This window comes from Aquarana catesbeiana, linkage group LG13 (genome assembly GCF_042186555.1).
Source record: "Aquarana catesbeiana isolate 2022-GZ linkage group LG13, ASM4218655v1, whole genome shotgun sequence".
Classification (NCBI taxonomy): Eukaryota; Metazoa; Chordata; class Amphibia; order Anura; family Ranidae; genus Aquarana; species Aquarana catesbeiana.
In genome coordinates this window covers 5,108,330-5,132,942 of record NC_133336.1, presented here as the reverse complement: position 1 = coordinate 5,132,942, position 24,613 = coordinate 5,108,330, and the positions used below count along the sequence as shown (strand labels likewise).

At 47.1% G+C, this 24,613-nt stretch overlaps 1 protein-coding gene across 3 annotated transcripts in view; it reads right to left on the bottom strand.

Annotated features, from left to right (window-relative positions):
• Positions 1-24,613, bottom strand: part of UNC79 (unc-79 homolog, NALCN channel complex subunit) — a 270,207-nt gene that overhangs the window by 3,434 nt on the left and 242,160 nt on the right. For all 3 annotated transcript variants that reach the window (XM_073609763.1, XM_073609762.1, XM_073609764.1), the window contains 3 exons: positions 21,398-21,595; positions 16,105-16,182; positions 2,170-2,211 (listed from right to left, as the gene is read on the bottom strand). In XM_073609763.1, coding sequence (XP_073465864.1) covers positions 2,170-2,211; positions 16,105-16,182; positions 21,398-21,595 — 318 coding nt within the window. The remainder of the gene's footprint in view (positions 1-2,169; positions 2,212-16,104; positions 16,183-21,397; positions 21,596-24,613) is intronic.

The window sequence follows — 24,613 nt, the reverse complement described above, 5'->3', positions numbered from 1 at the left end:
ACTATGCTCCCACTTGATCCCAACCTGCAGTCAACTTTTGGCTTGTTCAACAATTATGCGTCTACATGATTTCAACCTGCAATCACTTGTTACCGACCTTTGGCTTATTCCTCTACTACGCCTCTGCTTGATCCTAACCTGCAACCACTCGTTGTCGACCTTCGGTTTGTTCCTCGACTATGCTTCAGTTTGATCCCAACCTGCAACCCCTAGCTGCTGACCTTTGGCTCGTTCCTCGAATATGCTTTTGCTCAATCCCAATCTGCAACCACTCGTTGGGGACTTTAGGCTTGTTCCTCAACTATGCTTCTGTTTGATTCCAATCTGCAACCCCTAGCTGTCGACCTTTGGCTTTTTCCTCAACTACGCCTCTGCTTGATCCCAACCTGCAACCACTTGTTGTCTTGTCGACCTTTGGCTTGTTCCTCAACTACGCTTCTGCTTGATCCCAACCTGCAACCACTCGTTGTCGACCTTCGGTTTGTTCCTCGACTATGCTTCAGTTTGATCCCAACCTGCAACCCCTAGCTGCCGACCTTTGGCTTGTTCCTCGAATACGCTTTTCCTCAATCCCAATCTGCAACCACTCGTTGGGGACTTTAGGCTTGTTCCTCAACTATGCTTCTGTTTGATCCCAATCTGCAACCACTCATTGGGGACCTTTGGCTTGTTCCTCAACTGCGCTTCTGCTTGATCCCAACCTGCAACCCCTAGCTGTTGACCTTTGGCTTTTTCCTCGACTACGCCTCTGCTTGATCCCAACCTGCAACCACTTGTTGTCTTGTCGACCTTTGGCTTGTTCCTCAACTACGCTTCTGTTTGATCCCAACCTGCAACCACTTGTTATCAACCTTTGGCTTGTTCCCAAACTATGCTTCTGCTTGATCCCAACCTGCAACCCCTATCTGTCGACCTTTGGCTTGTTCCTCGAATATGCTTCTGTTTGATCCCAACCTGGAACCACTTTATTATCAACCTTTGGCTTGTTCCCAAACTACGCTTCTGCTTGATCCCAACCTGCAACCCCTAGCTGTCGACCTTTGGCTTGTTCCTCGAATATGCTTCTGTTTGATCCCAAACTGCAACCACTTGTTACTGACCTTTGGCTTGTTCCTCGAATACGCTTTTGCTTGATCCCAACCCGCAACCACTCATTGTCGACCTTTGGCTTGTTCCTCAATTGCGCTTCTGCTTGATCCCATCCTGCAACCCCTAGCTGTCGACCTTTAGCTTGTTCCTCGACTACGCTTCTGCTTGATCCCAACCTGCAACCACTTGTTACCGACCTTTGGCTTGTTCCTCGATTATATACTTTTGCTTGATCCCAACCTGCAACCACCTATTGTCGACCTTTGGCTTGCTCCTCAATTGCGCTTCTGCTTGATCCCAACCTACAACCACTTGTTATCCACCTTTGGCTTGTTCCCCAACGACGCTTCTACTTGATCCCAACCTGTAACCTCTTGTTACCAACTTTTGGCTTGTTCCACGAGTACGCTTCTGCTTGACCCCTGCTTGCTCACCTCCTGGTGGGGCGATCCTGAGGACTGCGACCTGGGACTAACACACAGCAAAACCCATCACCACCATCAGGAGAACACCGGTTAGTGCTTAGACCCGGCACCTCAGGTGAGCCCATGTCAACCACCAGGGTTACCTGCTTCCGTACTTATACAGCTGGTCGATGGGAGTCTCTGCTGCTATAGCTATTGGTCTCCGAGGCTGGCCCCTCAAAGCGGTGCATTTCGACAACCCATTCATTTGAATGCGCTGCAGAACACATCAGACCGAGTCGTAGTGCTTGCGTGGTGCTGCGGTACCAATGCGATTTGGCACCCGCATGTGCACTGCATTTGCGATCTGCATTTGGGAGCCATTAATAATACATTGGCACCCGCATGCAGATTGTAAGGGAAGTGTGTCCGAATGTAGTGCGGGAAACTCACACGGGAGGCGCCTTTCCCGCGCCGTGTTCTGGTGTGAAGTGGCCCTCACCGAGATAAAATAAAAAGGTTGGAAAGTGTACAACGATCGTCATATCAGCAGTAATAAATTTGATTGCCTTCTGAGAATACGCTGTCACCGAACGATTAGCAGACATCACAGCCTATGACTGACATACACATTAAGTTACTTGATTGTGTCAGAGGATCCCATTTGCACACTCACCTTTATGTTGGATTGGATCATCGGTAACCACATAGGGATCAGCTTCAAAGAAAAAAAAGAAAAAAGAAAGTTAACAAACAACGCACCATCGCTATCACAGCGGTCTGAAAAGGAAATCAAATAGAGTCGATCGGCCAGGGGCAAAAAATTATTGATTGTTTAGCATCAATTGGCAGCACTGAGATGCTTTGCTCATGAATACGATCGTATTTCAATCAATCAGATTATGAGATTACATGGATGGAAACAGAGATGGGATCAATCGTTTCTGATTGTATGTGAAAGGAAACCTCCGGTCACATCATACACTTTCATTCTATACCATCATCAGCATTGTAATAAAAATACAAACAATAGTTATTAATGACAATCCAAAATACACCGATCGGCCAGAGCGTTCTGACCACCGACAGGTAAAGGGAATAACATGGATTATCTGGTTACAATGGCATCTGAAAGTGGGTGGGATGTATTAGGCAGCAAATGAACATGTTGTCCCTGAAGTTGTGTTGAAAGCAGAATAAAATTTAACAAGTGTAAGGATTGGAGGGACTTTGACAAGGACCCAATTGTAACGTCTAGATGACGGGGTCAGAGCAACTCCAAAACGGCAGCTCTTGTGGGATGTTCCCAGTCTGCAGTGGTCAGGACCGACCAAAAGTGGTCCAAGGAAGGGAAACCGGCCAACGGGGGATAGGGTGATGGGTGGTCAAGGCTCACTGATGGAGGTGGGGAGGGAGGGCTCATTGATGGAGGTGGGGGAAGACTCACTGATGGAGGTGGGGGGGGGGACCCGGTGATGGAGGTGGGGGAAGACTCACTGATGGAGGTGGGGGGCTCATTGATGGAGGTGGGGGGGGAGACTCACTGATGGAGGTGGGGGGGAGACTCACTGATGGAGGTGGGGGGGAGACTCACTGATGGAGGTGGGGGGGAGACTCACTGATGGAGGTGGGGGGGAGACTCACTGATGGAGGTGGGGGGAGACTCGCTGATGGAGGTGGGGGAAGACTCACTGATGGAGGTGGGGGAAGACTCACTGATGGAGGTGGGGGGAGACTCGCTGATGGAGGTGGGGGAGACTCGCTGATGGAGGTGGGGGAAGACTCACTGATGGAGGTGGGGGGGGGGGCTCGCTGATGGAGGTGGGGGGGGAGACTCGCTGGTGGAGGTGGGGGAGTACTCACTGAAGGAGGTGGGGGAAGACTCACTGATGGAGGTATGGGGGGATACTCGCTGGTGGAGGTGGGGGAGTACTCACTGAAGGAGGTGGGGGGGAGACTCACTGATGGAGGTGGGGGGAGACTTGCTGATGGAGGTGGGGGAAGATTCACTGATGGAGGTGGGGGAAGACTCACTGATGGAGGTGGGGGAAGACTCGCTGATGGAGGTGGGGGGAGACTCGCTGATGGAGGTGGGGGAAGACTCGCTGATGGAGGTGGGGGGAGACTCGCTGATGGAGGTGGGGGAAGACTCACTGATAGAGGTGGGGGGGGAAGACTCACTGATGGAGGTGGGGGGGGACTCGCTGATGGAGGTGGGGGAAGACTCACTGATGAAGGTGGGGGGGGGGGAGACTCGCTGATGGAGGTCGGGGAAGACTCACTGATGGAGGCGGGGGGGAGACTCGCTGATGGAGGTGGGGGGGAGACTCACTGATGGAGGTGGGGGGAGACTCACTGATGGAGGTGGGGGGAGACTCACTGATGGAGGTGGGGGGAGACTCACTGATGGAGGTGGGGGGGAGACTCACTGATGGAGGTGGGGGGGAGACTCACTGATGGAGGTGGGGGGAGACTCACTGATGGAGGTGGGGGGGAGACCCACTGATGGAGGTGGGGGGGAGACTCACTGATGGAGGTGGGGGGAGACTCGCTGATGGAGGTGGGGGGGAAACTCGCTGATGGAGGTGGGGGAAGACTCACTGATGGAGGTTTGGGGGAGAATCGCTGATGGAGGTGGGGGGAGACTCGCTGATGGAGGTAGGGGAAGACTCGCTGATGGAGGTGGGGGGAGACTCGCTGATGGAGGTGGGGGGAGACTCGCTCATGGAGGTGGGGGGGAGACTCGCTCATGGAGGTGGGGGAAGACTCGCTGATGGAGGTGGGGGGAGACTCGCTGATGGAGGTGGGGGGAGACTCGCTGATGGAGGTGGGGGAAGACTCACTGATGGGGGTGGGAGGGGACTCGCTGATGGAGGTGGGGGAAGACTCACTGATGGAGGTGGGGGGGGAGACTCGCTGATGGAGGTGGGGGAAGACTCACTGATGGAGGTGGGGGGGAGGGACTCGCTGATGGAAGTGGGGGGAGACTCGCTGATGGAGGTGGGGGAAGACTCACTGATGAAGGTGGGGGAAGACTCACTGATGGAGGTGGGGGGGGGGACTCACTGATGGAGGTGGGGGGAGACTCGCTGATGGAGGTGGGGGAAGACTCACTGATGGAGGTTTGGGGGAGAATCGCTGATGGAGGTGGGGGAAGACTCACTGATGGAGGTGGGGGGGAGACTCGCTGATGGAGGTGGGGGTAGACTCGCTGATGGAGGTGGGGCGAGACTCGCTGATGGAGGTGGGGGAAGACTCACTGATGGAGGTGGGGGGGAGACTCGCTGATGGAGGTGGGGGTAGACTCGCTGATGGAGGTGGGGGGAGACTCGCTGATGGAAGTGGGGGGAGACTCGCTGATGGAGGTGGGGGAAGACTCACTGATGAAGGTGGGGGAAGACTCACTGATGGAGGTGGGGGGGGACTCACTGATGGAGGTGGGGGGGGACTCGCTGATGGAGTTGGGGGTGGGCTCACTGATGGAGGGGGGACTCACTGATGGAGATGGGGGGGCTCATTGATGAAGGTGGAGAGGGAATGCTCATTGATGGAAGTGGGGGAAGGGAAGGCTCAATGATGGAGGTGGGGGAGGCTCACTGAATGGAGATGGGGGGGGATTCACTGATAGAGGTGGGGGGGCTCACTGATGGAGATGGGGCAGGGCTCATTGATCAAGGTGGAGAGTGAAGCTCATTGATGGAGATGGGGGGGATCATTGATGGAAGTGGGGGAAGGGAAGGCTCATTGTTGAAGGTGGGGAGCGAAGGGCTCATTGATGGAGGTGAGGTGTGGGGGGGAGACTCACTGATGGAGGTGGGGGGGCTCACTGATGGAGGTGGGGAGCTCACTGATGGAGGTGGGGGAGACTCACTGATGGAGGTGGGGGGGAGACTCACTGATAGAGGTGGGGGGACTCACTGATGGAGATGGGGGGGCTCATTGATGAAGATGGAGAGGGAATGCTCGTTGATGGAAGTGGAGGAAGGGAAGGCTCATTGTTGGAGGTGGGGAGTAAAGGACTCATTGATGGAGGTGGGGGGGAGACTCACTGATGGAGGTGGGGGGGGAGACTCACTGATGGAGGTGGGGGGGCTCACTGATGGAGGGGGGATCTTTGATGAAGATGGAGAGGGAACGCTCATTTTTGGAGGTGGGGAGCCAAGGGGTCATTGATGGAGGTGGGGGGGGACTCACTGATGAAGGTGGGGGGGTTACTGATGGAGATGGGGGGGCTCATTGATAGAGGGGGGGGTCATTGATGAAGATAAAGAGGGAACGCTCATTGATGCAGGTGGGGGGGAGACTCACTGATGGAGATGGGGGGGGCTCATTGATGGAGATGGAGAGGGAACGCTCAATGTTGGAGGTGGGGAGCCAAGGGGTCATTGATGGAGGTGGGGGGGTTACTGATGGAGATGGGGGGGCTCTTTGATGGAGGGGGGGCTCATTGATGAAGATGGAGAGGGAAAGCACATTGATGGAGGTGGGGGGGGGACTCACTGATGGAGATGGGGGGCTCAATGATGGCGATGGGGGGGGGGAGACTCACTGATGGAGATTTGGGGCTCATTGATGAAGATGGAGAGGGAAGGCTCACTGATGGAGATGGGGGGCTCATTGATGGAGGTGGGGGGGGACTCACTGATGGAGATGGGGGGGGAGACTCACTGATGGAGATTTGGGGCTCATTGATGAAGATGGAGAGGGAACGCTCATTGATGGAAGTGGGGGAAGGGAAGGCTCACTGATGGAGATGGGGGGCTCATTGATGGAGGTGGGGGGGGACTCACTGATGGAGATGGGGGGGCTCATTGATGGAAGTGGGGGAAGGCTCATTGTTGGAGGTGTGGAGCGAAGGTAGGAGGTAGGGGGGTGGGCTGGCTGGTTCATGTAGTCCGATCCAATAGAAGAGCTACTGGAGCTCAAATTACTAAAAAAGTGAATGCTGGTTCTGATAGAAAGATGTCGGAACACACAGAGCATCACACTTTGATGTATATGGGGGGCTGTATAGTTACTGACTTTTGTTGCCGGCGGTTTAGACATTAATGGCTGTGTGTTGAGTTATTTTGAGGGGACAGCAAATTTATACTGTTATACAAGCTGTACACTCACTACTTTACATTGTAGACAAGTGTCATTTCTTCAGTGTTGTCACATGAAAAGATAGAAGAAAATATTTGGCTCCCACTGTTGTCAATCACAGCCAGTGAGCCAATGAGGAGAGAGCAGGGGTGGGGCCGAGCCGTGGCTCTATGTGTCTTATGGATGTATGGAGCGGGGCTTGGTAGCGAGCACACACCGGTGGCCCTATAGCAAGCGGCTTACTATTGGGGGGGGCACTGATCAAGGGGGAGGAGCCAAGAGCGCCGGTGGGGGACCCGAGAAGAGGAGGATCCAGGGCTGCTCCAATCTGTGAACCAATTCACAGAACAGGTAAGTATAACTTGTTTGTTATTTTTTTTTTAACAAAATAAAAACAAACCTTTAGAATCACTGTAAAAACTTTGAAATGGTTCAGATTAATAGGAATATACAAGACAAAAATAGGAGATGATTGTATGATTGTAACTTTTCACCATAGATTCCCTTTAACTACTGATTGAAATCTATGTCCCCGTGTGTGGTATATCAATCGATTGAGTTGTTGACTAAAGATTGAATATTCCGAAGAGATCGATCGGAAAATAAATTGATCATTTATTGAAGTGTGTCCGGCAACCATTAGCTGCATCTAAATATCCAATCAAATCTCAGATCTCGAATCTGATTGGCGAACGACAAGCGGGTCTTATTTCAAGCAGTTAAATAAATGAGGCCCAGGCCAGGACAATGAAAGGGTAAATCTACGAAATGCCAATTACAGGAAGGACACTTCACTCTCCGGGATAATGCCCTCTAATATAAAGACAGACAGCTGATCTCTGCAGTTCATTCATAATTAGCAACAAAACTGATTCTCCTGCAACGCTAATTCTATTAAAAACGGCAAGCTATTAGGAGACTGCTGCTCAGGCAAGGTCACGGATAAAACTGTGGTGTTAAAGGAAACCTTCCACGGCAGACTCATGGGCCCCAAAATTCTTAAACGTCAAGCAGCACTTACGGCATGCTAAATAGTTTCTTGGGTCATTTTAGCATGCTGTAAGTGCCATTGCAGCACGGTGAATCAGAGCCACGACAGCTGCCACTACTGACCGCTCCTTCCAAAATGGCCATCAAGCTGGAGCTCTGGTTTCCATACTTTGAGCCTCAGACCTAGGATAGGTGCTCCCATTTGGACTGCTGACTTTTTACCACGTGCATATTTGTTTTCAGTGAGTTTAAAAACATTGAATCCAGAGAGTCGGCATAACAGCTAGGCCAGTGATGGCGAACCTTGGCACCACAGATGTTTTGGAACTACATTTCCCATAATGCTCTTGCACTCTGCAGTGTAGTTGAGCATCATGGGAAATGTAGTTCCAAAACATCTGGGGTGCCAAGGTTCACCATCACTGAGCTAGGCAATGAACATTTCCAGAAGGAGGTCAGCAATGATTACCTGCCTTTTTTTTAGATAGAGGTGTAGACTGTATTACCAAAAGTTTGTGGACACCTGATCATCAAACCTATATGGGCTTGTTGGACATCTCAGTCTTAAACCATGGCTATTAATATGGAGTTGCACCCATACCCCCCATGGCCATTAATATGGAGTTGTCCCTTTTTAGGGCTATAACATCCTCCACCATCTTGGGAAGGCTTGCCACAAGATTTTGAAACGTCTGTGGGAACTTGTGCCCATTTGTGAGGTCAGGCGCTCACGTTGGATAAGACATCCCACTCCAAAACCATGGCCATTAATATGGAGTTGTCCCTTTTTAGGGCTATAACATCCTCCACTCCTCTGGGAAGGCTTGCCACAAGGTTTTGAAACGTCTGTGGGAACTTGTGCCCATTTGTAAGGTCAGGCGCTCATGTTGGATGAGACATCCCACTCCAAAACCATGGCCATTAATATAGAGTTGCCCCTGCTTTAGGGCTATAACACCCTCCACTCTTCTGGGAAGGCTTGCCACAATCTTTTGAAACATCTGTAGGAACTTGTGCCCATTTGTGAGGTCAAGCGCTCATGTTGGATAAGACATCCCATTCCAAAACCATGGTGACTGATATAACGTTACCCCTCCCCATGGCCATTATTGTGAAGCTGCCCCCCCCTCCAAGGGCTATACCATCTTCCACTCTTCTGGGAAGGCTTTTTACAAGATTTTGGAGGGTGTGTGTGGGAGTTTGTAACCTTCTGTGAGGTCAGGTACTGATGTTGGATGAGAAGACTTGGCTCACATTCGACGTTCCAAGGCACCCCAAAGGTGTTCAGTAGGGTTAAGGTCAGGGCTCTGTACAGGACACTCGAGTTTCTCCACCCATCGCATCTATATAAGCTTGTTGTACATCCCATTCTTGGTCATTAATATGGAGTTGCCCCCCCTTTGTGGCCTCAACTCTTCTGGGAACTTTTTGGAGGGTGTCTGGAGGGTGTCTGTGGAAACTTGTGTCTATTTGTGAGGTCAGCTACTGATGTAGGATGAGAAGACCTGGCTCACTATTGGCGTTCCAGTTCATCCCAAATGTGTTCAGTAGGGATGAGGTCAGGGCCCTGTGCAGAACACACGGGTTCCTCCACACCAAACTGGTCAAACTATGTCTTTATTGAGCTGGGTCTACTTTTCTCGGAAGGATTCTCCTAAAATTTTGGAGTGTGTATGTGGCAATTTGAGTCCAATTAGCCAAAAGAACATTTGTGGGGGTTAGGTACTAATATGCAGGATGAGAAGACCTGGCTCACAATTGGTGTTCCAATTTATCCCAAATGTGTTCAGTAGGGAGGAGGTCAGGGCTCTGTGCGGGACACTTGAGTTCCTCCACACCAAACTGATCACACCATGTCTTTATGGAGCTGGCTTTGTACACAGGGGCGCAGGTAATGTCAGGACAAGTTCTTTGCACCCCCTTGTATGAGTTGTGAACTACTTTAGCAGCATAGATTGCAGGTTCTGCCCTCTTTGCTTCCCCCTCCTACTGACATGCCCAAGGTGATGATCTCTTCTGCCTATCTCTTGGGGGTCTTCCCAAAACTGTTACCAAAACTCTTCGCTGGAGACACCTCAACCCCATCTTTGGAGGAGATCCACATACTTTTGGCCATAAACACATGCATACAAGAAGTTGTTTCATTCTGTTATACAATGTTACCAGTCATTTTAATGTGTATATTTTGTGTGTTTGCCAAGTTAAATATATTGCATTTTCTACAAATCAATACGTTTAAGTCTTCATGATAACAGCTCTCTGAGCATTTTGGTCAGGTCCTATGAGCATATTATCTCATAACTAGCTAGACATTAATGCCACTTAGGTATTTGGCCTTGTCATATGGATCCAGGAAAATGCTTACTGTAGAATCTATATTTTTTTTAAATACAGATTCTTATATACAAAATCTACTTTTTGTATTACTTGTAATACTTTTTATATTTCATTTTTTTCTAAGAGAGGGGGAGCCTAAAATCCATTCAAATGTATTGGCTTGTTTTTTTTTTTTTTTTCTGATCAATAAACATGCTTAGACTTAACCATTATTTGGCGCTCTCTTCTATGACACCATTTGTCTCAAACACAGGCTTTTTGATCTGAGAATTGCCCCACTGGAGTGGATCTGAGAGTTGCCCCATTGAAACGGATCTGAGAGTTGCCCAATTGGAGTGTATCTGAGAGTTGCCCAATTGGAGTGGATATGAGAGTTGCCCAATTGGAGTGGATCTGAGAGTTGCCCAATTGGAGTGGATCTGAGAGTTGCCCAATTGGAGTGGATCTGAGAGTTGCCCCATTGGAGTGGATCCGAGAGTTTCCCCATTGAAATGGATCAGAGAGTTGCCCTATTGGAGTGGATCTGAGAGTTGCCCCATTGGAGTGGATCCGAGAGTTTCCCCATTAAAATGGATCCGAGAGTTGCCCTATTGGAGTGGATCCAAGAGTTGCCCCATTGAAATGGAACCGAGAGTTGCCCTATTGGAGTGAATCTGAGGTTGTTGTCCCATTGAAATGGATCTGAGAGTTGCCCTATTGGAGTGGATCCAAGAGTTGCCCCATTGAAATGGAACCGAGAGTTGCCCTACTGGAGTGAATCTGAGGTTGTTGTCCCATTGAAATGGATCTGAGAGTTGCCCTATTGGAGTGGATCAGAGAGTTGCCCCATTGGAGTGGATCAGAGAGTTGCCCCATTGGAGTGGATCAGAGAGTTGCCCCATTGGAGTGGATCAGAGAGTTGCCCAATTGGAGTGGATCTGACAGTTGCCCCATTGGAGTGGATCTGACAGTTGCCCCATTGGAATGGATCTGACAGTTGCCCCATTGGAGTGGATCTGACAGTTGCCCCATTGGAGTTACTACACTCTGATATGCAGACTCCATAGACACCTTAGCAGAAGGTTGAATATTTTGGGATCCAGTGCTCCAAACCTACACTGGCTGTATAAAGACATGATGGCTGTAGAATGATCTCTCAAACTATTGTGCCTTCAGTCCAAAAATCCATAATTATCAGAAACATGGACCATGTCTTACATTACCGGTTAACTATAATTGCCCCCCTTCTCCGAACCACCGCCTGCAAGGGCTTGGTTACACTTGTAGTTCCTCTGCCTTCGTGGCCACCCACGTCTACTGCAGTGCACTTCTCAGCTCCACTCAGGATAAATCAACCTCTATTGCTTCATTATCCCTTTGCTATTCCATCTCTGCTCCAGAATATGAATGCAATTATGTCCTTTTAACATTATCAAGATCTGCAATTACACTTCTAAATCTTTGGCCCCAAGATAATTGTTATTGACTCGATCTGATGAGTCACCTTTCATTCCGTTCTAGAAAGGCACCCTGGCTTCCTATACATCATGTCATGGAAGAGAAAAAGCTTTCAGGGTAATTAGATAAAGTGTTTTGTTGCATCATACTGACATTCTCAGACTCAAGAGCTTCTGCCCTTACATAAATATGCCAAACAGCCGCCATACAAAAGTCTTTGCAGATGCGAAGGGATTACAAGCACTTGTATACCAGGAAATGTGTGTTTTCCAGCTGCATGATTGGGTCTGTAGCTGGTCATATAATTCCCTAACAGGATTTTATAAATATAAAAATATGATTTCAATGTGTGGTGCTTAGGTGATACAAACAATGCACAGACCAATACAACATCTAGGATGATGACGTTCAGCCTAATGCTGACCATACATGAAGATAATCAAATACTCTCTTCATTAGAGCAGATCCATCAGCTCAAATCTCCATCAGCGAAGAGCCATCAGCTCCCCTCTCCAACAGCAAAGAGCTCTTGGATCCACTGCCCATCAAAGTAGAATCATCAGCTTTCCTGTCCATCAGAGAAGAACCACTGTTTCCACTTTCTATCGGGGCAGAACCATCAACTCCCATCTTCATTAGAGTAGAACCATCAGATCCCTGTTCCATCAGAACAGGATTCATCAGCTCCCCTATTTACTAAAGCAGAACCATCAGCTCCCCTCTGCATCAGAGAAGAACCATCAGCTTCCCTCTCCTTCAGAGAGGAACCATCAGCTTCCCTCTCCTTCAGAGATGAACCATCAGATTCCCTCTCCTTCAGAGAGGAACCATCAGCTTCCCTCTCCTTCAGAGAGGAACCATTAGCTCCCCTCACCTTCAGAGAAGAACCATAAGCTCCCTTTCTCCTTCAGAGAAGAACCATTAGCTCCCCTCTCCTTCAGAGAAGAACCACTAGCTCCCCTTTCCTTCAGAGAAGAACCACCAGCTTCCCTCTCCTTCAGAGAAGAACCACCAGCTCCCCTTTCCTTCAGAGAAGAACCATAAGCTCCCCTTCTCCTTCAGAGAAGAACCATCAGCTCCCCTCTCCTTCAGAGAAGAACCATCAGCTCCCCTTTCCTTCAGAGAAGAACCATAAGCTCCCCTTCTCCTTCAGAGAAGAACCATCAGCTCCCCTCTCCTTCAGAGAAGAACCATCAGCTCCCCTTTCCTTCAGAGAAGAACCATAAGCTCCCCTTCTCCTTCAGAGAAGAATCACCAGCTTCCCTCTCCTTCAGAGAACCATCAGCTCCCCTCTCCTTCAGAGAAGAACTATCAGCTCCCCTCTCCTTCAGAGAAGAACCATCAGCTGATTGCTCCATTGAAGCAAAACTATCAGCTTTTCTTCATTACAGAAGAACCATCGGATTACCTTTTCATCAGAGCAGAACGATCAGCTCCCCTTCCCATTACAGCAGAACTACTGGCTTACCTCTCCATCAGAGCAGAACCATCAGCTCCACTCTCCATTGTTCTTCTATCCATCAGCGTGCCTCTCTATCGAGAAGAATCATCAGCTTCCCTCTCCAGCCATGACTGGTTTGAGCTAGGGACCGTGCTGGACAGACTGGATTATTTTGGTCTGTATTAAGTGGTTTGGTGGATACATGGAGGTCTATGACTCCCTTTGGAAGTCTGGGCTGCTACCTGAACTGGTCAACTCTGATGTTGCTTCAGTAAAAGGAGTATTATATAAGGAAAAAAGAGCACCTGGTGTTCAGAGTGATAGCGCACTTGATGAAAGGATATCAATCATTTATTGAAAATCAAGAGCAAGTACATCGAGCCAACGTGTATAGGGGGAAACTGCCTGCCCCTTCTTCAGGGCCATTGGGATGTATAAACCATCAGCTCCCCTCTTCACTAGAGTAGAACCATCAGCTCCCTTCTCCATTAGAGTAGAACCATCAGCTCCCCTCTCCACTAGAGTAGAACCATCAGCTCCCCTCTCTACTAGAGTAGAACCATCAGCTCCCCTCTCTACTAGAGTAGAACCATCAGCCCCCCTCTCTACTAGAGTAGAACCATCAGCTCCCCTCTCTACTAGAGTAGAACCTTCAGCTCCCCTCTCCATTAGAGTAAAACCATCAGCTCCCCTCTCCACTAGAGTAGAACCATCAGCTCCCTTCTCCATTAGAGTAGAACCATCAGCTCCCCTCTCCACTAGAGTAGAACCATCAGCTCCCCTTTCCACTAGAGTAGAACCATCAGCTCCCTTCTCCATTAGAGTAGAACCATCAGCTCCCCTCTCTACTAGAGTAGAACCATCAGCCCCCCTCTCTACTAGGGTAGAACCATCAGCTCCCCTCTCTACTAGAGTAGAACCTTCAGCTCCCCTCTCCATTAGAGTAAAACCATCAGCTCCCCTCTCCACTAGAGTAGAACCATCAGCTCCCTTCTCCATTAGAGTAGAACCATCAGCTCCCCTCTCCATTAGAGTAGAACCATCAGCTCCCATCTCCATTAGAGTAGAACCATCAGCTCCCCTCTCCATTAGAGTAGAACCATCAGCTCCCCTCTCCATTAGAGTAGAACCATCAGCTCCCCTCTCTACTAGAGTAGAACCATCAGCCCCCCTCTCTACTAGAGTAGAATCATCAGCTCCCCTCTCTACTAGAGTAGAATCATCAGCTCCCCTCTCTACTAGAGTAGAACCTTCAGCTCCCCTCTCCATTATAGTAGAACCATCAGCTCCCCTCTCCACTAGAGTAGAACCATCAGCTGCCCTCTCCACTAGAGTAGAACCATCAGCTGCCCTAGCCTCAGCACACCCCCTTTTTGTAATTGCCCATGTTACCATTGAACAGGTTCTTTCTCGTGCTGCAAGAGGAGGTAACAGACCTAAAAATTGCTAACAATGCCATAATCCCCAGGGTTGTGGGAAAACAGTACAGTCAACATTTACATGGGTTCTGGATTCAACTAACAAATGAAACCCTATCTGCATGGAGATTTATTGTTTATGTGAGTTTCCCATCAAAACTTAAATCGCATGTAAAACCAAACAATGAACTTGTCCAACTTGCTCCCTTTTGGTCTGTTTATTATACAAGTGAAATCATTCTTTTATATCTGTTTGATAAGTTCAAAAACTACCTGTCAATCCAGCCTAAAATTTTCGTGAGATCATAACATGGCGTTCTTTTCTGCCTGTGCTGACTTTTATCAATGACATTGTTCTCAGCTATATATGAGGACTACAGAACCAATCCCCTTTGTGTTATGCAGAATAGAAGAAGGGCAGGGTTCCATAGTCCTATCTTGATTCAGTTGTCCTCATACAGACGGGTGAGTGCTATTATCCATGAACATGTTTGGATAAACAATGTAAATAGCAAATGTATATAAAAAGGAGTGCGCTGTCCCTTTAATATTTAACAATACTGACACATGTGTGACATACAAAAATTAAACGTGAATGTCCCCCACTTGCACATGTAAGAGTCCATTATGACAATAAAGATCTCTACTCTGCTCGGGGATGTCTGCGTGGACGAAACACATAGGAGCCAAGCTTTGACACAGACGTCATAACGCACACGCATCGGTGCGGAAGGCATGCGATAGTGTCACTGGCTTGTTTTTTTTTCATTCATTTGTGAGTAGAATTAATTTGAACCACTTACCGCCCGCCCCCATTGTGGATTTACATCTGCAATGTGGCTCCGTTATCCTGACTGGACGTCATATGATGTCCAGCAGGATAAGCCGCTTGTGCGCGCTCCCAGGGGGCGTGCAGAGCGGCGGTCGGTGGTGCGGTGTGTCACTCTGACACACCGCATATACGATCGTGGTAAAGAGCCTATGACGTAGGCTCTTTACCACGTGATCAATCACAGCGGTAACCAGGAAGTACCGGTAATCGGCTTTCCTCTGTTTGCGCTGACAAGGAGAGCCAATCGGCGGCTCTCCTGCCAGAAGGGGGGGTGTGCGCTGATAATCACAGCGCATTGGTTATCAGCACAACCCCCATCAGAGGTGCCCACCGCAATGATAATCAGTGCCCACAACAATGCCAATCAGTACCCAAAGTGCCAATCAGTGCTCATCAGTAACGCCTGTCAGTGCCCATCAGTAATGACTGTCAGTACCTCCTCGTCAGTGCTGCCCATCAAGGCCACCTATTAGTGCCCATCAGTGCCACCTATTAGTGCCCATCAGTGCCATGTAACAGTACCCATCAGAGCCATATTTCAAGTGTTTATGACCTCTGTGATTGGGGGGGTCTACAACTCTGGTAAAAAGATATGGTTTATATTGGTGGCGGGGCACAAGCATGTTTTGAGGGATCATTGGCACTGGTAACTTCACACACTATAGGGATTTTCTAATCTTAATTGTCACAACGCACTCTTGCATGTGCCAGTGGGGCAGATTCACATTTGATCTTTGTATGTCACACATGTGGTATAGGTATTGTTAATTTTTAAAGGGACAGCGCGCTCCTTTTTATATACAATGGTTCACAAGTGGATTCCGTGTTTACTGCTGGATGCATAAGGAAGACAAAGGACAATAAAATCTATACTCCGAGTGCTTTGCCAGCGTGCATTTTTCTTTTTGTATCAATAATGCGATTTGCTGGAATTCTCATTGAATGCCTTGAATGTCTTCACAGGGTTCCGAATAACGGATTCCTGCCTAAGTGCAATGAAAATAAGGCTCTCGGTGCCCCTTGTACAGATATGACGGAAAGCGGAGAATTATGGTGTAGCACAGAACTTACTTTAACAAAGACGGTGGAATTGCATTCCTGTAGAGCCTCCAGTAAGCTGATCAGATGCAGGCAGACCATCTCTACCATCTGGAAGCGATAAAACACACATTCTAAGTGTATGATTAATGAGGACATCATGGAGTCAGTAACTAGTCAACACATTTAATCAGATTTAGCAACTTTGCAGGGATCCCATCTTAAGCGTCACAAGATCCCTCAGAGATCCCTCTCGGAATACCATCGGGAAGAGCTCTGGCCTTGCATGGTGCAGAGGAAACCTTCATCTCATAGGTCCTTGTACTTTCCCATATTACACGATCAGGAAGGGTCTCATAGAATACATATGGGTGGAGCTCACTAAAGCTCACTAAAGCTGGTCATTCACATATCAGTTTTTTTTTTTTTTGGATCAGCCAACAATCTGACCGAAAAAAAAAACTGAACAGATTCCCCCATCCACACAAATGAGCTTTATGGAGGAATCCTCCCTGCTGTGTCATTGTATTAACAGTGGGGCTCCTTCTCCATCAGAATACACTGAAGCATAGAAGCAAAATTTTCCAACAAACCAGTTCGAGAGTAGTCAGTCCAAAGATCGACTACACTCGAACAGAAACAATTATTGAAATTTGGGCAGTCTCTGCTGAACCAGCTGCATTTAGATCCATCTCTGGCCAGATATGGTCCTGCTGGCCAGTTCTTCCTTCCAGGTTGTGATGGGCTCAGGCATGTTCGGGATCGTAGTCCCAACCCCAACCCACCTGAGCAATCCCGCCAGGAAACCGACACTGCACACCGCCAATCATAGGCAGTGAGGCATTTCCTGTTCCGCAGCTGCACAGACCAGGAAATGCCTCACTGCCTGTGATTGGCGGTGCGCAGTGAAGGCTTCCTGGCGGGACTGCTCAGGGGGATTGGGACTACGATCCCAAACACGCCTGAGCCCATCAATACTTCCAGGGCAAGAAGTACGATGAGCCGAGAAAAATGAAATACAATAGCCAGTGCGGCTCTTCTGCTTGATTCCGAGCATGCGTGGACTTTTGTGCGTCGGGCTTATGTACACACGATCGGAATTTGGGACAACAAGTTTTGTTGGCGGAAAATTTGAGACTCTGCTCTCAAACATTTGTTGGCGGAAATTCCGACAACAAATGTTCTATGATGTTCTATGGAGCATACACACCATTTGACAACAAGCTCACATCCAACATTTGTTGTCGGAAAATCCTATCGTGTGTACAGGGCATTAGGGGTACTTGAGTACAGGGTTGAGAACCATTGGTCTAGGGTAGTGTTTCTCAACCTCTTTTTATTCATGGCACCATTTAAGAACATGAGGCAACCCAGCCTAAAATGGGGCCCTCTACCACATCCTTAGTTCCTCACTTTCACATCGGCATTCTCATGAGTCCTAACTACCCCCTCCTTCACATCAGAGCCCTTAGCCTCCCCCCCCCGCCTTTCACATCAGAGTCCAGTGGCTGTGGCAACATGCCAGTGGGCAGAAGGCGAATCAGGATAAACTGAGGTGGACTTTAATCCTCTTTTGAAAGCTGAGCTTGACCTGAATACCACCTGCCCTGAATTAGAATTATGCGTTGCCATGATGCTGATTCCCCATGTAAACGCCTGAAACGGCACTTCTGACAAGGCGGGATGGCATACTGGGGGGGGGGGGGGGCTGAGCATCCTGGTTGAGAAACACTAGCCTAGGGTTCCAGAGGCATCACACAGCCATCCAAACATCATGTTAATAATGAGGTTTCAATTGAACTACAGCACAAATCCCGGACAAGCCCCCAATTGCTTTGCCTCTTTCTGCTTCCTTGCTCTACCACAAAGTAACCTCAAAGAAACAAAGCAAAACAGGTTGCAATTTCCCCCTACTCTTCTAGTTGTTGGGCTTGGCAGTACTGATCCAGTCTGGGTAAACTGTTTCAGCCTCCTTTCTGGCCCTCAGCCTCTTTTTTTTGTTAGGCTATGACCTAATTGATCTAATTTGACCCAGGGGGACATTACTTTCAGGTAAATCTTACTATACTATCTTAAAATATCCATGTACTGAAATGCTCTAAAGTTTAACTTTAAATTTGTTCCCTCTAATGAAACCTGGGCCATCCCAAAACAATAACAACAGGGGCATAGAGTCCTAAAAGACCCAGAGCAGAGCACGCTTAGGCATCAAGATGAAATGTTTGAGGCTTGTTGGATACCATGACAAAAAGTGGAATTGGAGGTGTCCTCCATGTCACATCTTCTCTCTCCCTTCTACTTTCCCTTTTCTGTCTTAGCTTTTGTTGGTCTCTTCCCCTTTCCTGTTTCACCCCTTTAGAATTGAGCCATTAGGGTTGTGGCATTTGCTGACAGAGGTCCAAGGCCAGAAAAATGGGGCCCTCAAAAGAACACCCAAAAGGAACTAGCAAATATACTGATTCTTCTAAAACATACACTGCATGACTGGAAATGACTAGTTTTTGTTTTGATTTTTCTGTTGAATTGAAACAATCCCACCAAAAAGAATAAGTCTTAAACAGTCCTGGTTGCTATTTTATCATGATGACTGGATTATAAATGTAATATTTTATCATAGTTACAAAAATTAACCAAGGGCATCCAGTAGAATATGCACCCTAAGGTGCCAAGGTCTAACCGTGCCCCTGACTAACTCTGCACCATACATTTAATATAAGTGTCCTGCAATACTGGAATAACAGATGGGTCCTAGACCAGTCAGGACAAGACAGGGTCTAAATAAGGTTGAGTCCAGGATGAGATCTTGACAGGAACTTGCTCAGTGAGGCTTAGACTCAAAAACACCAGTGAAATGTATAAGTATATTTCTAGACCAGCCTTTCTCAACCTTTTGACTTCAGAGGAACCCTTAAAATAGTTTTCACCCCTACCAAAAATAATTCATTGGAGATCAGCGGAAAAAATGTGTCCTATATTGGTGGCTAGCGAGAAGAATCCAACCTTTACAATGTTGGTCAGAATTGGTCACTTTTACAGGTAGATAAAAAGATCATTGTTCCCATGCTGCTGGCTCTGCCAAGTGGCACTGTCCTGGAACTATGCAGATACCATTAGATGTGAAGTAAAACAGTTCAAGGAACCCCTGGACACCGATGGAGAAACCCTGGTTGAGAATGATTGTTCTAGACCAAGACAGAACCCTGGTTGAGAATGACTAATCTAGACCAATATGGAACCCTGGTTGAGAATGACTGTTCTAGACCAAGATAGAGCCCTGGTTGAGCATGACTGTTCTAGAACAAGATGGAACCCTGGTTGAGAATGACTTTTCTAGAACAAGATGGAACTCTGCTTGAGAATGAACGGTCTAGACCAAGACAGAAGCCTGGATGAGAATAACTGGTCTAGACCAAGATAGATCCCTGATTGAGAGTGACTGGTCTAAACCAAGACAGAACCCTGGTTGAGAATGACTGTTCTAGAACAAGACGGAACCCTGCTTGAGAATGAACAGTCTAGACCAAGACAGAAGTCTGGTTGAGAATGAGTGTTCTAGACCAAGACAGAGCCCTGGTTGAGAATGACTGTTCTAGACCAAGACGGAATCCTGGTTGAGAATGACTGGTCTAGACCAAGACAGATTCCTGGTTGAGAGTGACTGGTCTAGACCAAGACAGAAGCCTGGTTGAGAATAACTGGTATAGACCAAGACAGAACGATGGTTGAGAATGACTGTTCTAGAACAAGTCAGAACCCTGGTTGAGAATGACCTGTTTAGATCAAGACAGAACCCTGGTTGAGAATAACTGGTCCAGACCAAGACGGAAACCCGGATTTGAATGACAGTTCTGGGCCAAGACAAAACCTTGTTTGAGAATGACTGGTCTAGACCAAGACAAAACCTTGTTTGAGAATGACTGATCTAGACCAAGACAGAATTAGTGTTCACAAGTGGGATGACACCTTAATAAATAAACCACAAGTACTGATATTCATTAAAAAGTCTTTATTCGTAAAATAATTTTAGGATTGTAAGAGGCGTCGGTGTTGCAGTACAAGGTAAATGCTGAGAACTCATCTACGTAGAAGGTGTGAAAGTACAGCTCTAATAATACACTAAACCTAATGTTGACTTTATTTATAGAGGTTTGCTTTTACACCTTTTACCGAACCACCTCCGTTTTTTTAGACAAATTGTTTTTTCTAGAAAATTGCACAAACTTTTCCTCTACTTTTTTTATGATTCTGGAAAGTTTTGTTTTATTTTGCACTGGTCTCCACTGGTTTTACTATAAGCTCAAGATGAGACTAGAGGTCCTAAAACTCCAGGGTCAAGATTGGCCATAAATTCTACAACTCCCCTTCTCACAGCCATGTGGTACTGAATCTGTATTCTATACAAATCCATCCTGTACTAATTTTATCTTAGGTTACTTTTGTTCCGCAGTTACCCTCTTCAATGTAACAAAGATTCCAGTGATGAGACATGCTGACCAGAATTTCCGGTTGTATCCAACTGGAACAGCCATTACAAGGCCAGAAGAGGTTGTCACAGGACACCGATGGAGCTTCTATAATGTAGAATAAAGAACTCATCCATGGAGAATCCATGTGCACGAAAGTGAGAGTTGTGCTGTGGCCTTGTGAAGAAGGCAGCTGAGATGAGATGAGGTAAGGACAGAAAGTACACACAGGTTGGACTTGATGGACTTTGATAGGTGAGACCCTCCAAACCTTGGACCAAGATGGGAGACTGTCAAATAGTTCCCACATTTCTCTCCTTGGCTATCCCCCCCCCCCCCCCCCGAGACGTTCAGATCATAATTTTCAATCCCTATTACTTATGAACAAATTTAGGATCCAATATTTTTTGAACCTGAGGGGCTGGAAGGCTATTCCTAAAATGCAGGCTATGACTGACTCCCCATATCTCATGCAGAGCAACCCATATCAGATATTTTCTCCTTTTGCTTGCCTAAACCACAGGAACTTCCTACATCACCCACCCCTATGTCTGGACCCTTTCCCACAGAATCATGCCCTATCTAACTCGTAGCAATGGATTGACCAACCACCTACAGATTATGTCCTACAGTACTACTCAAATGGGAAAGAGCTGTACTACTCAAATGTCCAACAAGACCATATCCTTTATTTTGCTTACAAATCCTCAATAGTTAATAGGATACAAGAATTGGGTTTTAAAATGTTATCAAGAAGGTATAGAATCTCTTCTAAGAGACCCATGGATTATAGTTTAGTAAATTGAGCCCGTTAAGCCTGGGGACATCACCTCCTCCCACCAAGGCAGATCTCACATACTCACCACAGTGTTGTGTGCCATCAACTGAAGGACGCTGGGAGTAACACGGCTCCAGAACTCCAGTGCTGTCAGGATGGCCGTGAAGCTGAACTCGTTCTGGTTCTGGACAGTTGGAGCGATGGCGGCCTGCTCGCAGTATACCGTCCAGAGCTGGGCAAAGATGAAGGCGTGGAAGAGGGAGCACATGTGGAGCACCGAGGTCTGTCAGACACAATATACAGACATCAGGTTAGATTAATGCAAATGAATACCCAAATACATTTCATATTTTTCTTTTCAATTATTTTTTAAAATTTTAATTAAGCAAAATTAAACAACAGGGGCATAGAGTCCTAAAAGACCCAGAGCAGAGCACGCTTAGGCATCAAGATTAAATGTTTGAGGCTTGTTGGATACCATGACTGTCACATTAGAGTTTGTGTGGTGGGGGGGTGGGCAATTACAAGAATGGATTCCCTATATGGCTCTCCATGCAGTAGCTGAGAGCCGGCTCCTACCGCTTTCATTCCTGCGGCTTTCAGCTGCTGCATGGAAAGGCATATAAGAGATCGGTTCTTGTAATTGCCCACCCCACTACATCAATCTACTCCCCTCCGCTGTCCCCACCCCATTCGTAGAGCTGCCGACTTCCGTCCTCTCCTCTCCCGCCTGCTGCTGCAGTCGCACAATGGGATCTTCATGATGGAGAGCAGGAAAAGGGTCGGCAAATATGTCTTTTACCAGCCCTCTCCATTTTTGAATGACTGAGTGACCGGGACAGATCGTTCACTGTGTTCATTAATAACCAAAGCATAGTGAACTGCGTTTACTATGCTTCAGTTTATGAATAAACAGGAAGGCCGTGCAGAGCTTTCCCTGTTCATTCATTTTGTGCAGCTGAGGCTACATAAAGGAACTGAGGAATGTGTTTCCTCAATCCCTTTACCTGTCTCAAAAGTGAGACTTCAGGGGTCATGTAGACCCCCTCCCCCCAAAAAAAAAGAAATGCATTGTGGAAAAAATAGGTAAAAAATAGAAAAAAAATAGAAAAAATGCAAGAAACAATAAAAAAATTACAATAATAATGAAAAAAAAAAATAAGGGCTCACTCACATGGGTTCTATGAATATATATATATATATATATGGATATGGGGTGAAAGGTCACACTCTCAGGTTTAATTTGAGGGTATGTACATCCAAATCGGAGGAAGGGTTAAGGAATTAAAGCTCTTAGGAATAGCCACCACCCTTTTTTCAAGGGACCAAAAGTAATTGGACAATTGAATTAAAAGCTATTTCTTGGCCAGGAGTGGGCTACTCTATTATTTCTTCATCAATTTAGAAGGTAAAAGGTCTGGAGTTGATTCTAAGTGTGGTATTTGCATTGGGAATCTATTGCTGTGAACCTATATCATCCGTTCAATGCAAGTGAAACAGGCCATTGCAAGGCTTCAAAAACTAAACAAATCCATCAGAGAGATAGCAGCAACATTAGGAGTGGCCAAATCACTCCTAATTCTGAGGAAAGAAGAATGCACTGGTGAGCTCAGCAACAAAAAAAGTCCTGGATGTCCAGGGAAGACAACAGTGGTGGATGATGGCAGGATCCTCTCTATTGTGAGGAAAAACCCATTCACAACATGCAGACAAGTGAAGGACACTCTCCAGGAGGTGGAGACAAGTGAAGAACACTCTCCAGGAGGTGGAGACAAGTGAAGGACACTCTCCAGGAAGTGGAGACAAGAGAAGGACACTCTCCAGGAGGTGGAGACAAGTGAAGGGCACTCTCCAGGAGGTGGAGACAAGTGAAGGACACTCTCCAGGAGGTGGAGACAAGTGAAGGACACTCTCCATGAGGTGGAGACAAGTGAAGGACACTCTCCAGGAGGTGGAGACAAGTAAAGGACACTCCCAGGAGATGGGTGTATCATTGTCAAAGTCTACAATCAAGAGAAGACTTCACAAGAGAAAATACAGAGGGTTCACCACAAGGTGCAAACCATTCATAAGCCTGAAGAATAGCAAAGCCAGATTAGACTTTGCCAAAAAAAAATCTAAAAAAGCCAGACTGGTTCTGGAAAAGCATTCTTTGGACAGATGAAACTAAGATTAATCTGTACCAGAATGACGGGAAGAAAAAAGTGTGGAGAAGGCTTGGAACAGCTCATGATCCAAAGTACACAATGTCATTTGTGGTCACACGGTGGAGCTTGCAGTGTGATGGCACGGGCATGCATGGCTTACAGTGGCACTGGGTCATTGGTGGTTATTGATGATGTGACAGAAGACAGAAGCAGCCGGATGAATTCTGCCGTGTTTAGAGATATACTGTCAGCCCAGATTCAGTCAATGATTGGTTGACGCTTCACAGTACAGATGGACAATGATCCAAAACACACTGCAAAAGCAACCCAGGAGCTTTTGAAGGAAAAGAAGTGGAATATTCTGCAATTGCCGAGTCAATCGCCTGATTCCAACCCAATTGAGCATTTCACTCGCTGAAGGCAAAACTAAAGTCAAGAAGACCCAACAAACAAAGAACAACTGAAGAGAGCTGCAGGTAGAGCCAGGCAAAGCATCATAGAGGAGGAAAGACAGTCTTTGGTGGTGTCCATGGGTTCCAGACTTCAGGCAGTCATTGCCAGTAAAGGATTCCCAACAAAATATTAAAAATGAACATTTTATTTATGATTACAAACCTTGCTAAAAGGCATAAATTGGGATAAAATATTAGGAACAAAGAATACAGAGGAGAGATGGGTTTGCTTTAAGAGCATATTAAATAAGGGCATTAGCCAATGTATCCCATTGGGTAATAAATTTAAAAGAGCGAACAAACATCCTGAATGGCTTAACTCCAATGTAAAAATGCATATAAAAGCAAAGGAGAAGGCCTTCAAAAAATACAAGGTTGAGGGATCATCCACAGCATTCAGAATTTATAAAGAATGCAATAAGAAATGTAAGGGTGCAATTAGGATGGCTAAGATAGAATATGAAAGACACATAGCGGAGGAGAGCAAAAAAAAATCCCAAGAAATTCTTTAAGTATGTAAACAGTAAAAAAGGGAGGACAGACCATATTGGCCCCATAAAGAATGAGGAAGGACATCTGGTTACAAAGGATGGGGAGATGGCAAAGGTATTGAATTTATTCTTCTCCTCTGTCTTCACGAGTGAATCAGGGGGCTTCAGTAACCAAAACTGCAGTGTTTATCCTCATGACACAACACAGGAA